At 49.5% G+C, this 14,413-nt stretch overlaps 1 protein-coding gene across 1 annotated transcript in view; it reads left to right on the top strand.

The window, feature by feature from the left end:
- The window catches only part of FAT2 (FAT atypical cadherin 2), a 61,974-nt gene extending 48,114 nt beyond the window's left edge, over window positions 1-13,860 (top strand). Inside the window, exons 19-23 of the mRNA XM_042948675.1 lie at window positions 2,316-2,461; window positions 6,290-6,731; window positions 8,610-8,763; window positions 10,408-10,865; window positions 11,995-13,860. Of these exons, the coding sequence (XP_042804609.1) occupies window positions 2,316-2,461; window positions 6,290-6,731; window positions 8,610-8,763; window positions 10,408-10,865; window positions 11,995-12,527 (1,733 nt within the window). The 3' untranslated portion in view covers window positions 12,528-13,860. The remainder of the gene's footprint in view (window positions 1-2,315; window positions 2,462-6,289; window positions 6,732-8,609; window positions 8,764-10,407; window positions 10,866-11,994) is intronic.
- The last annotated feature ends 553 nt before the right edge of the window (window positions 13,861-14,413 follow it).

Here is a 14,413-nt window from a genome sequence, read left to right on the forward strand (position 1 = left end):
TTGAGCGGCCGACTTCGGCTCAGGTCACGATCTCGCGGTCCGTGGGTTCGAGCCCCGCGTCGGGCTCTGTGCTGACCGCTCAGAGCCTGGAGCCTGTTTCAGATTCTGTGTCTCCCTCTTTCTCTGACCCTCCCCCGTTCATGCTCTGTCTCTCTCTGTCTCAAAAATAAATAAATGTTAAGCTGAGGGTTGATGGGGGGTGGGAGGGAGGGGAGGGTGGGTGATGGGTATTGAGGAGGGCACCTTTTGGGATGAGCACTGGGTGTTGTATGGAAACCAACTGGACAATAAATTTCATATATTGAAAAAAAATAAATAAGTAAATAAATAAATGTTATAAATAAATAAATAAATAAATAAATAAATAAATAAAGTTTTTATTTTAATTCCAGTACAGTTGACATACTGTATGTGTTACATTAGTTTCGGGTGTACAATAGAGTGATTCAATAATTCTATACATTACTCAGTGCTCGTCATGATAAATGTATTCTTAATGCCATCCCCCTATTTCTCCCATCCCTCCCCCCACCTCCCCCCTGGTAAATTTCAGTTTGTTCTCTACAGTTTAAAGTCTGTTTCTTGGTTTGTCTGTCGGTCTCTCTCATCCTCTCTCTCTCTTTTTCCTTGGAATTGGCATTTTTAAACAGCATCTCAGGTAGTTCTGAAGCAGGTGGTCCAAGGTCTACGCTTGGAGAATTATTAGAGAGGCTGGCTCACCAATCACCAGAATCAATGAGGGTTGTGTTGTTACTTCTTAAAACATTTTGGTGAAACGTGGCATACAGAAAGATCCATGGACCCCTGTGTACAGCCCAACCGGTTTTCACAAACCAAACACACCCGTGTAACTAGCACCTGTATCAAGGATCACTTCTCGGGAACCTCCCTTGTCTCCCTTCCAGTCGCTACACCCATCGTGGGGAGATTTTTTTAAATGCAGACTCTCGGGGCGCCTGGGTGGCCCAGTCCGTTAAACGTCCAACTGTTGGTTTCGGCTCAGGTCATGATCTTGCGGTTTTGTGAGATCGAGCCCTGCTTCAGGCTCTGCGCTGACAGCGCGGAGCCTGCTTAGAATTCTCTCTTTCCCTCTCTTTCTGCCCCTCTCCCCCCTCACTCTGCCTCCGTCTCAATCAAAATAAAAAAATAAACTTTATAAATAAATAAACAAAATGCAGATTCTCTTGTTCCTCCAGAACTATTGAGTCATACTCTCTGAGGGTAGAGCGTGGCATTCTGTATTTTAAAACTTTCTCCAGCTGGTCCTGATATTCAGCCAGGTCTGAGAATTCCTGCTCTCCATCATCTTCAATATCCCATTGAGTAATGACCTACTACAACGGAATTGCCAGCATCAGAGAGTCTTAGACTCAGAGTACAACACACTCTTAGGATCTTGAAATGCCATGTGCCTCGGGCTTTCTGGTTCTTCCTTCTCCTCTTGGCTTTTTTTCTCTCTCTTCAACAATCTGGGAGATCTGGGGCCTATACAGCTGCTCCCCTTGCTGAACAACTGATAAGCTTATCCACACTGAGGTTTTAGGGATTCAGCAACTGAACTCACTTCTGGGGAAGGTAGTAATCTGTATAATGTAGCATTTCCCAAGGCAGGCCCACACAACGCTATTTCCAAGGGCTTTGAATAGGTGGTCCACATAAGAGGGTCCCCTGGTCAAACAAGCAGGAGAAACTCAAGTTTAAGTGAAGACTCCTTACTCTGCAACTGTGTGTTACCAATTGCTACAGGGCGATGTGCGTGCAGGACTTTACAGAAGTTTGGGCCCCTTCCTTTATCCAAGGGTCCTCTCCACCTCTCACAGTGCTTCATATGGTTAAGAGCTTACTCAAATGGTTACCCTCCTAATGGTGAAGGAGAGATCCTGAGGCAAATGACCTTTGTGGTATTCCTGAAATTACATATATATGCAGAATCCTCTCCAATTCTACCTCCTTCTTCCCCCAGTGATGTCAAAAACAACACAGAAACTACGTAGGGTAGAAATTTTCATGTCCACACATTTCATTGGTTACATTTCCAGCTTGATTCTTGCTTTCTTACTGGTTTGGGCTCACAGTTCCTCCCTCAAGCTGGGACCCAAGGCAAGAGTTTCTGGGGCCAAAAGAAAGCGTGCAAGGTGATGGCCCGTGTCTAGCTGCATGGCCCTGGACAAGTAACCCCCCACCCCCAAGAAGCCTCATTCTTTCATCTATAAAATGTGAGCAATGTCACCCAAGGGTTGAATGAGACAAAGTCAGCTCGGGGACTCCAAGGGGACCTCTTCATAAGGAGTTGACATCTCTGGTTGCTTCTCCAGGTACCGCCACAAGGTTCAGCGGTCAAAGCTTTGGACGGTACCGTCGTCCAGAGGCTCAGAACTGGCACATCCGGTTCCGTCTGAAAACACTCCAATCACAGGCTGTTCTCCTGTTCAGCAATGAGACAGTGTGTATCTCCCTGAAGGTAAGGCACTACAGCCTGAGGGATTTCACGTGGGTGTGCCAGGCTGTTGGGGGGCAGCAGGGGGAAGAGCCAAGAAGCCCAATTTCTGGCAAAGAAAATCCTGCATGGTTTTCAGGGATGATAGTGTGACTACTGAGTTAAGATGCAAGGCCTTCCACTTGTGAAGGCCAAAGCCCCCAACCTGGAGATCTACATCCAAGGACAACCAGAGGTCAGACTGCTCTGTGGGAGGAGAGAGAGCCTCTGAAGATAGAGGGAGAAATGGATGAGGCCACCTGGCCAGGGTGGTTTTTTGTTTGTTTGTTTGTTTTTGTCACTTTTGCTGAGTAACAGACAAGTGTTTCCCAAGATGGGTGGGAGGCTGACTACACCAAGGTGCTCAAGGCTACAAACCCAGCATTAAGTTACATGGACTCACATGGAAGAAAAGTGAATTTTTTCAGTCCCTCTGATTACATCTCATAGGACATCTCAGTTTGCCTGCCTCCAACACTCAAGCCAATCTCCCAGGTTGACAAAGAAAAAGACTTTGGCAGCTAGTTAGAAATTATTATGCCATAAATATTTAGTGACCATCTACCTAGTGACAGGCACTGTTCTAGATGCTTGGGTCTCATTGGTGAATAAGACAAAAATCTCTCTCAGAGTTTTCACCCTACAGGGGGAAGACGGACAATAAATATAAATATAATGGCTCAGAAAAGTATAGTTTGTCCAAATGTGATAAGTGCATTGACTTAAAAAAAAAAGGATAAGGGGGATCAGGAGGGTGGGGGGGGGGGGTTGCAGTTTTAAGTAAGCCCAGAGATTAGTAGTAGGAGTCGAAGTCAGATATATAATGGGATGAGGGAATACCTATAAAGTTCTCATAGGCCACTTAAGGGCTTCGGCTTTTATTCCAAGCAAAATGGAGGGCATAAGAAGGTTTGAGCAGAGAATTGACATGATGTGACATATTCAAAAGGGTTGCCATGGCTCCGGTTGATAAGCAACTTTAGAGAAACAAGGATAAAAGCAGAGGGAACCAGCCAAGAGCCTATTGCAATAATTCAGGTGAGAGATGGTGGTGGTCTAGATCAGGGTAATGACAGTGAAATGGGAGGAAGGGTTCAGAATCGGGTAGATTTTTGAAGGTAAAGCCAACAGGATTTCCTGACGAATTGAATGAGGGCTGGGAGAGAAAGCAAGGAGTAAGTTTCAGCCTGAGTAACTAGAAGGAATGGAGTGGCTGCCAACAGACCCTGGGAAGGCTATGGGTAGAACAGGCTTGGGGAAGATTGATAGCTCACATTTGGAGGTGTAAGTCTGAGATGCCTATTGAACTTCCAAGTAGAGCTGGATAAACAAGTATAGTGTCTGTGAGAAAGGTCTGGGGTAGAGATGAAGATCTGGAAGCATTCGGCATATACTCAGTATCGAAAGCCATGAAACTGAGTGAGATCACCAAGGAGTGTAGATTGGAAGAAAGATTAGACCAAGGATTCATCCTTGCAACACTTCAACATTGAGAGGCCTGGGGGAAGAGGAGGATCCAACAAAGGAGACTGAAAAGGTGCAGCCAGTGATGTGGGGGGCGGGGGGGGGGGGGGGGACCAAGAGTATCGTATCCAGGAAGCTGAATGAAGAACACGTATCATGAAGGAAGGAGGGACCAGCTGGTAATGTGCTCCTCTGAGAGGTTAAATGAGATGGGAAGTGATATTAATCATTGGATTTGACAACACAGAGGTCACTGAATACCCTGAAACCAGTGGTTTCTGTATCATGGTGGATGGTGGGTGGAATTTCGCTACAAAGAGGGAGCAAAGAAAGTGATATCTGATGGAAGAAGTGGGTTCAAGACATTTTTTTTTAAAGATTAGAGCAATAACAGCATTTTTGTGATGACTGGAATGGTACAGTAGAGAATGAACAATTTGTGATGTAGAAAAAAAGAAAGAGTTGATGGAAACTCATCCTTGAGGAGGTAAGGGGGTTGTGATCTAGTGCATGAATGGAGAGACTGGCCTCCACCAAGCTGGGGAGATGTGATGGTAAGAGTGCCGATAAGTCCCAACCTGGTTGCTAAGAGCAAGGATGGGGAGGGGAGAATCAGGAGTCTCAGGAGGGAGAAGTTGTGAGAATAGTCATCTGGGAGAGTAAACCGACTATGGAAGATAGCACCATAATTAGGCACCATGAAGGGCTCATTTGAGACTCACGGTCATGAAATTAAAGAGAGGTCAATAAGCAAGCCTGAATGTTTTTCTCCAGCCATGTTTACCTCCATGATGCTCACATACAGTTGGGGGACGGTTGGACTTGACCAGATTTGTGGGTTTGCCAAGTGACTTCTACCAAGAAAGAGAGGACAGGAATTTGGCTATGGAATTTAAACTGGATAAGGAGACAAGTGAGGCCCTTACAGAGGTTGAAAGACAATGGAAAGATGATGGGACCAGTAGATTTGTGGTCCTAACCAAGTGAAAGGAGTGATTTAAGGACAATGTTTTGAGTCTACATTCTGTAGTAATAGTAAGTTTCCTTTTTAAGTATATAATGGTATAGGTAGTATTCAAGCAGGGCAAAAATTGGGAAAGTGGTGTACAAACAAGCAGCTTCTTTCTATAAAACACTGGATTGGATTTTCAAATTTCACCCAGAAAAAGCTCTACACAGCCGAGTAAGCAGAAGTTCTATCTCTTGGCCACAGTAGTCCTATTTCTTGGGCTGAGGTAAACTAAAATGATTTAACCTAGTGTTTTCTCAGATTTCTGGATTTCAGGACTTTTCACACTCTTAAAAATAATTGAAGATCCTAGGGAAGTTCTGTTTATGTGGGTTATAGCTTTCACTATTTTCAGTATTAGAAATTAAAACTGAGAAATGTTAAAATCTTTATTTATTAATTCATTTAAAAAGAGGGGCGCCTGGGTGGCTTAGTCAGTTAAGCATCTGACTCTCAGTTTCAGCCCAGGTCATGATCTCACTGTTCATGAGTTCAAGCCTCACATCAGGCTCTGTGCTAACACTGTGGAGCCTGCTTGGGATTCTCTGTCTCCCTCTCTCTCTGCCCCTCCCCTGCCCTCTCTCTGAAAAATAAACAAACTTAAAAAAAATAAAAATAACAAGAAACGTATTACATGTTAACACAAATACCATATTTTTGTGAATAATAATTACATTTCCAGAATTAAGAAAAAAGAAGAGAGTGGCATTGTTTTACATTTTTGCATATCTCTCTTACACATGTATGGCTCAACAGTAGGCAGCTGGATTTTTAGATGTACCTCTGTGTTCATCAGTTGTGGTAGCACATGTCTGGAAGTATATTCGTGAGAGAATGAGAGGAGAAAAGGCAAATAATGTCTTAGGATTATTATAAAAATGGTCTCCCTCTGTGGATCCTCTTGAAAGGTCTTAGAGACCTACTTTGATTACAGCGGAACTGTTGAAGAAGAGAGGGGGGATGAGGGAGGTTTTTGGTGTCCCTGAAGGCCAATGTTGAGGAATGTACTACAAAGGCCTGCAAAGAAGAATCCAAAAGACACGGTCTCAGTCAGCAAGGTATCTCTGGGCCTCAGTTTCCTCATCTGTGAAAGGAGATGCTATCCCTACCCAGATCATCCATGGAGTGTGGTAAGGGCCAAATGAGACCATAGACAGAAAAGTACTTTGAGGGCTTTTATACTCCACAAAGACAATGTCTAAAACAGCCTTAAAAGTCACCAAACGCTACCTCCCTGACCCATGAAGACACAACCGACATTCTTTGCCCGGGCAGCTTGTTAGCAGTGCTCTTCCAAGGACTTCTTGGCTTTGCTGATGGCATCTGGGCTTTCTTTGCAGCTGGTCAATGGAGTGCTCCAGCTGGAATACCGTTGCCCAGGTGGTTTCTATGGAAATCTTTCCTCCTGGCTCCATGTGAATGACCAAGAGTGGCACTCCGTTGTGGTGGAGGAGACAGACTCTTCCCTTCGCCTCTTGGTTGACAGATCCAGCGACACCTCCCTCATGCTCCCAAAGAACTGCCGGGGTCTCAGGCCTGAAGGGGACCTCTTTCTGGGTGGCCTTGTTCTCTTGAGTTCTTCCCCAAATGTGTCCCAGGGCTTCGAAGGCTGCCTGGATGCAGTTGTGGTCAACGGAGAGGCACTGGAGCTGCTGGTCCATGGCAAGAAGGCATCAGGCTTGCTGGAAAGGCAGGCCCTCACCCAGTGCTGCGTGCACAGTGATGACTGCAGCCAAAACCCATGTCTCAATGGCGGAAGGTGCTCACAGACCCGTGGGGCAGGTAAGGGCTGGAAATGACTCCAAGGCTTATCCCAGGAGGCTCTTCAGAAGACCCTAGCCTGTTGAACTAGCAATCATATATCACTGAAGAGTTTACAAAGTATGTCCCTTCAGCACAGCGCCATGAGGGAGAGAGGGCGTTGGAACAAAGTCACCAATGGCTCCACTTTACAGCACAGGAAACTGCTGGGTTGTGTAAGGGATACCCAGATTGGTGAAAGGCACATGGCTGTCAGGTGAGAGAGGTATGTTTGGGGTGTAGATCCCAGTGGAGCACTCCTGCCCTCTGATTCCAAACGTCTCTCTCCTCCCCTTACTATCTCTTGAGTAACGGGTTGGGATCTGCTAGGTTTACACCACGGGGAGCCAGGAGTCTTTGTTCTACCTCAACAAGGACTGACTTGTTTGGATGAGACAGGCATGAACAGGGACCTCTGGTGCCACAGTTTGAGTTCATCATACACCGTAGGGTTAACATTGGTTGGTGCCAAGTTTCTCTTTTTTATTGCCTTTTAATCTATACTCAGCTGCCTTTCCCCTTTCCCAAGCCCATAGGCAAGGATTTAAAGTTTTTAAATGAGTTCTTGCAAACTGTACATTATTGGTTTTGCACATGCTTGAATTTCTGATTATGTAAGTGATACGTAACCTTTTACACCGGTCCATCCACACTGCCACAGTTCGTATCCATTGCCACAGTACCCCAGCGTGCCCACGCGCCCTCATTCTCTCCCTCTCCACTCAGCTAGCGGCGAGCACCCTGGTGGCTTCAACATCCCATCTCCATCAACAATGCTGCATGAATATCCTCACACGTATCTTCTTGGGAACCTGCAGGAGAACTTCCTCCAACACGCGCACACACACCACGCCCAGGGATGGGATTCGCATGCCCAGAGAATGCAGATCATTATTTTGACTCAATAGGGCCAAATCACTCTTCAGCGTGGCCACACAGCCCGCACTTCCGCCAGCAGGGCATGAGGCTCCTATATCTCTGTCAACACTCGGCATCCTCCCGTTTTCTCACGTTTGCCCGGGTGATAGGACTGTCGTTTCCATCTGCGAAATATCAAAGGAGGCCAGCCCTCCTCTCTGGCCGCACTACCAGGCAGCCGTTATCTTTCACACTTGTGCCAGCTGCCTCCCTGCTCTCTCATTTCTCTGCCCCCACCTGCGTTTTCCAGCAGGGCTCCAGAGGGATCTTTATACAAAGCAGGTCTGAGTGCATCCGTTTCCTGCTTGGAACCTTGCAGTGGCTTCCCCTTGCTGTTAAGATGGAGTCCTAACTCCTAATTCCTGCATCAGGCGGTGCTCTGGCCCCTCCCACCTCCCTGGCCCTGCAGCTCCCACTGTCCCTTGGCTCCCTAAGTTCTGTTGTTCAATGGTGATGACTAATATACCGATATTCTACACAACTGGTTCAATAGGTCGGAGTCCCAAATTTGCCATTTACCTCCTGTGTGAGCGTGAACAAGCGTCATATGTTCTCTGTGCCTCATTTCCTCACCCGCCATCAACCTGTACCTGTTGAGGATGACATAACCACCTTCAGAGTTGTTATGAGGCTCAAATGGGCTAACACTTGAAGATTCTTAGAACGGTGACCAGCACTGAATAAGCGTTGTCTGGGACGATGAGGATATCCACCACTATTCTTCAGATGCCGGTCCTCCAGAGACTATAAGTTGTGTGAGGGCAGGGAAATCACGTCTTCTTGCCCAGCAGGGCAGCACCTGGTGCTCGTCACAGAAGGAGGCATTCAATAACTAAACGTGAACACTTGGGTCTGCAAACATGCCGAGGCCTCCCCTCTGTCCCGGAGGGCCTCTCAGCCTGCAGCTGCCTGACTGTCCCCCCTCTCCTCCCTCCCTCCCAGGGTATGTCTGCAGGTGTCCCCCACAGTTCTCTGGGAGGCACTGTGAACAAAGAAGGGAAAACTGCACTGTGACACCGTGCCTGGAAGGTGGCACTTGCATCCCCTCCCCTGAAGGAGCCTCCTGTAACTGCCCTCACCCTTACATGGGCGACAGGTAAGCATAGGGGAGGCCACCTGCCATTGGCTCCTCACCCTGGGTTTGGCCCCATGAGGGAATGAATGACGTCTGCACTCTGACCTCCGGAGAAGCCAATGGGAGACCAGGAGTGGAGTGCTCCAGCGACCTGGCTTCTTGGTCTTTTCCATGGGTGAGGCTTCTCCCTCCAACCACCTGCATCGGAGCACTCAGAGGAGAGTTCTTATTGAGATTTCTCAAGCTTTATTCTGAACCTACTGCATCAGACTCACTAGGTGGGGGTTCACGAATCTGCACTTCTAATCAGCTCCTCAGGCTTTTCTAATCTTTGCCGAAGTCTGAACATGGCTAAAGTTCTTACTCTCTTGCTCTGGACCGCGACTTCTCAGAAAGTGGCCCGGGGACAACGACTCCTCTAGACAAATGACTCCACATTGTCCACTAGGACAATGACGCACTGTTGTGGGTCTCGAACCCCACTGTAAGCTACCTGTGCCTTGTATTATGTTGGCCTGGGGGAGTCCAAGAATCCTCAGATCCCTAGAATCCTAGAGGTAAAGAGGCCTGGCAATTATCTAGGTTTATGGCTCCCCAGCTTGGGAGCCTTTAAAAAATCATCAGGGATACTTGTGGAAAATACAGATTTCTGGACCTACTATATCAGAATATCCAAGGAGTGAGGCCTGGGATTCTAATTAGAACAAGCTTCCAAGGGATCCCCTTGCCGTCAGTGTGTGCCTAAGATAGCCACTGATGTAGTTCACCCACTCACTTTACAGATGGGAAACTGAGGCCCAGAGAAGGAAAGGGCCGGTCCAAATCCCTCCACGTGTTTATGACCCAAGTCCTTTCTCTCAGCACCTGGCATTTCTGGCCTCACAGCACACCTCTCTGCAGTACATGTGCCACAGGGTACTTCCTGCCTGAAAGTGGGGTTCGCATTTTACAAGAGGAACTGGGGAGGACAATGTCTAACCCCAAAGGACAAACTGTTGGTGGTGAAGTTTTAGACACTGGGACTCAAGCAGGATGGAGGAAGCCTTTCCCAATATCCCTCAAAAGTGGACAAAACTGGCCACAGAAGCCTCCCTCCTATGAGCCTTGCTCCATGAAAGGCCAAGCTGACGGTGATCAGAGACGTCATACAATTCCAAGTACTCTCTCTGAACAAGGTGTCCAATGTAAGGTCTGTGCAGGGTCACGTTGGGTTTCTGTGACCTCCTGAAGAACAGTGGGTAACACTGGCACCCTGTTGCCATGGCTGGGTGACTGCTGACTTGTAGCTGAGACTCTGACATTATTGCTGAGGACAGCTGGGTATGTTGGTTGCCTCGACCACAGTATACGATTGGAATTCTCACCTCAATGATGGAGAGTATATCCAAAACCTAGATCTCATGAGTGGGAAATAATGGATGGGCCTAGAGCCTAGATTCCAAATCTAGGTCATGAATGAACATGTAACGGACTCCCACACCCTACTGGTGGAGGGTGGAAAGTTCTAAACTTGATACGTGTGATCATTACCATCCCTTTTCTTTTTTTTGGTTGAAAATCGGAGAAGGTGGGCTTGAGTGTAGGAGTCCATAAGTCTTTGTGAGAGGGGACACGGAAAGGGAAGTGTAGTGACTCAACCCCCCGACTACTTCTTTGTCTCTGCAGGTGTGAAATGGAAGCAAGGGGCTGCTCCGAAGGTCACTGCCTAGTCACCCCTGAGATCACAAGGGGGGACTGGGGACAGCAGGAGATTCTCATCATCATAGCGGCCCTACTGTTTATCGTTTTAAGCACAGTTGGGCTCCTCTTCTACTGCCGCCGTTGCAAGTCCCACAAGCCCGTGGCCATGGAGGACCCAGACCTCCTGGCCAGGAGTGTTGGTGTAGACACCCAAACTATGCCTGCCATCGAGCTCAACCCCCTGAGCGCCAGCTCCTGCAACAACCTGAACCAACTGGAGCCCAGCAAGACCTCAGGTCCAAATGAACTTGTCACTTTTGGACCCAGCTCTAAGCAACGGCCAGTGGTCTGCAGTGTGCCTCCCAGACTCCCACCAGCTGCAGTCCCTTCCCACTCTGACAATGAGTCCATCATAAAGAGGACATGGTCAGGCGAGGAGATGGGTCAGTATAGCCAGAGGCCCTTAGCCTCTGGCATTGATGGAATATGGTTGTAGACTTGAACACTCCATTACGTGAAGCCACCATCCAGTCTATCCCTTTGGGATGGGATATGAAGGGATGTGTTCAAGGTCACAGTGCACTAGTGGGCTGGACCAGATGCCAGGTCTCTGGCCTCAGACTCTGTGGCTCATTCCATTGCACCATGATCCCCTCATCCACATTTCAACTCATTCCAGAGGACTGATATCTATGGCAGAAGCCTGTAGACCCTGGATAGGGGTGAATGGGATCCCGGGGGTGAAGGGGGGGCGGGGCTTCTGTACCTTTAGGCTTTTCATGAAAAAGGAAAGAGCAGTAGTCCCAACTTCTGGCCATCCAGTCTGGAGGTACAGCAGCCTTGGGCCAGACCTGGCTGACTTACAGGAGGGACCTCTCACTTTTGGCTCACTAGGAGGTGAATTCGTAAAGTGCTGTATATTTTCTGGTTTATTCACCAATAGTTGAAACAGGTATTTTCATAAACTTTTTGCTGATAGGGTAATTTGGGGCTCATAAAAACACAGTAACTTGTTCTAACTCACCCAACTATTTAGTAGCAAGGACAGAGCAAGGACCAAGGACCAACTATTTAGTAGCAAGGACAGAGCAAGGACAGAGCAAGGACCATTGCCTGGCCTCCAATCTTCCAAGCCATATCTTAATTAATCATGCTCTGTGATAGACGCCATCACACCCCCCCAAACCGTGTGTCTGTTTCCTTCAGTCAAGGAGACGTAAGTTACCAGTAGGAGCTGGGATGGAGTCGCTGGCCCCAGCAGCGGGGTGTGGGCTGTGTGGAGTCGTCCATATTCTTCCCTTATTCACTGACTCTTGGATTATCGGCACACATTTGCAAGAGGAGCTGGCTTTGGGTTAAACCTTTGGCCATGAAGTTGGCTGTATTGAATTCTAGAAATCAACCTAAGCTGCCAGAGACAACACGACATAGAAAGCCACATTACCCGCCCCCCCACCCCCACTCTTTTGCCCATTTCTACCACATGCTGAATCATGTATAGTACCTATAAGGCCGGCGGAAACCTTTACCAGGGAAACTCAGAGCTCACCCTAACTTTCCATTTTCTTTCAGTGTGCCCAGCTGGAGCTACGGTCTGGCCCCCTACTTACTCCAGGAAGGAACGCTGGGAATACCCCCACTCTGAAGTGACCCCTGGCCCTCTGCCACCATCGCCTCACCGCCACCAGACCCCACCCGTGATGCCAGACCCCACTGGCCTCTATGGGGGCTTCCCCTTCCCACTGGAGCTGGAAAACAAGCGGGCACCTCTCCCACCCCGTTACAGCAACCAGAACCTGGAAGATCTGATGCCCCCACGGCCCCCCAGTCCCCGGGAACACCTGCTGGCCCCCTGTCTCAATGAGTACACAGCCATCAGCTACTACCACTCACAGTTCCGGCAGGGAGGGGGAGGGCCCTGCCTGGCAGAGGGGGGCTACAAAGGGGTAAGTATGCGCCTCAGCCGGGCTGGGCCCTCTTACGCCGACTGTGAGGTTGGGGGTGGGCACCCCACAGGGCGGGGCCAGCCCCAGGCTCCCCCCCACTATGAGGGCTCTGACATGGTGGAGAGTGATTATGGGAGCTGTGAGGAGGTCATGTTCTAGCTGTCCTCAGAGGGAGGCAGGTGGGAGGCCAAGGACTTGGCATCTTCCTTCCATCTTGTACGAGTGAGATGAGCGTGGCTGGAAAAGGGGAGGGAAGCCCCCAGTCCAGGCCGCCATGCCTTGAAACGTGCTCTCCCAGACCCCCAGCTAGCCCCTGAGGATGGAGGGAAGCTGAGGGAAGAGCTCCAGAAATGGCACCAGGGCCCCCCGCAGCAAGGGGCTGCACAGAGCAGTTGACCCTGGAGAACCGGACACACTGATTCCTGGGATGGACAAGAGGCAGTCTGTCTGGCTGCCACCTCTCAGTCCCCAGGGAGGCAGGGCCTGAACTACTGAGTCCGCTCTGCCAGGGAGCACCCTTACACCTACTCACAGCCCCATTCTGGAGGCAGAGGCAGGTCCGCGCCTGACAGGCCACAGAGACGGGGCCCAGGGTCATCTGACCCTGGAGGGCCACAACGCGTCCTCTAGGGGCTGAGAGGTAAGCAGTACGCAAGCAGGGACCAAGCCGGCCGTGCACACTGCCTCATTCGTACATTACTCCAGCATCTGCTCCGTGTCGGGTACTGTGCTAGGCCTGGGGCACGATGTGAACAAGGGCGACAGGGTTCCCGAGGAGCGTCGCTTGGCTCAGTCTCCTGGGGTCCCACTCGAATCCAGATTCCAAGGAACTTGCTCTCCCTCTATCAAGTCCCATGACCTTCCTCCAGCCAGGGCCGGTCAGGATTCGTGCAGCCCTGCGCCTTCTTTGTTAAGGAATTCAGACCTCATGGAACTCTGGGTTCTTCACCCCAAGTTTCTCAAGCACTTTGGGCCAAAGGCAAGAAGGACATAATTCTTCGTTTTTAAAATTCTTAGGCACTTTTCAACCTTGCTGTCTGGATGAGTTGCCAAAGGGATTTTCCTTCCCTAGACACAAGGAACTCGGAACTCCCACTCAGGGCATCAGGGCAGGGGGGAGGCACGGAGCCGGATGCTCTGCCTTTCCCTGCCTCTCCCTGCCAGCTCAGATGCCTGCCAATTGAAGTGTTACCTGCAGTGACTCAACCCTATGCATGGAGGGTCAGTGTGGGCACGTGTAGAGTGTATGTAGCCAGGAGCGGCAGTGACTGGGGTGGCCGTGCCACTCTCTCCCCTGCCAATCCCTTTCTCCGGTCCACTGCCTTTTCATGCATGTTGTTTCTGGAGACAAAAGTCAAAAGGAAGAGCAATAGAGACTCTCACCCACCGGGTTGCTGCTGATAGTGAGAGGGAACTGTGTGGGTAAGGGTGTATTTGCGTGACTGGTTCATAGCTGTGCGTGATGGTGTGTGTGACGGGATGACTGGTTTACATTGGTCATTTGTTGTTTTTTTTTAACAATAAAGTATCTTTTTTACTGTTATTTTTCTGTGTCACTTATCTTGTTTGGGGCTGGGTCAGGGGAAGGGCCAAGGGTCTACGGGCCCTTCTGAGCTGAGGTTCATGGAATTTGGGGGCTAGGAGGGACCTCAGAGGTCATCAAGCACCGTGATTCCCAAACCTAGCGAAATGGCTAAAATGTAGATTTGTGAGCCCCCAACCCAGACAAAATAGTGGCGGCGGGGCCCCGAACACTTGAGAAAAACACCTCCAATTCCAACACAACCGCCTGCAGTGAGGGAACAAGTCCACTAGTCAGCAGGTCGGGGAAAAGCCCAGGATGAGACTGGAGGGCTGCTGACACCGGCCAACACTCTCTGCACCTCACAGCACTGGTCGGCGAGAGGGGACTTTCTAGCACAGGCCTGGGGGAGCCAGCCGTCCTGGTGCCCAGAGCCAGTCTGTGGCTGGGCTGCTTCTCCACGGCCCGCCCCGAGGCCCAGCTGGTCCCGAGCTACTGTGGTCCACGTAGGCCCTGCAGTGAC

Source organism: Panthera leo, chromosome A1 (assembly GCF_018350215.1).
Source record: "Panthera leo isolate Ple1 chromosome A1, P.leo_Ple1_pat1.1, whole genome shotgun sequence".
Lineage (NCBI taxonomy): Eukaryota > Metazoa > Chordata > Mammalia > Carnivora > Felidae > Panthera > Panthera leo.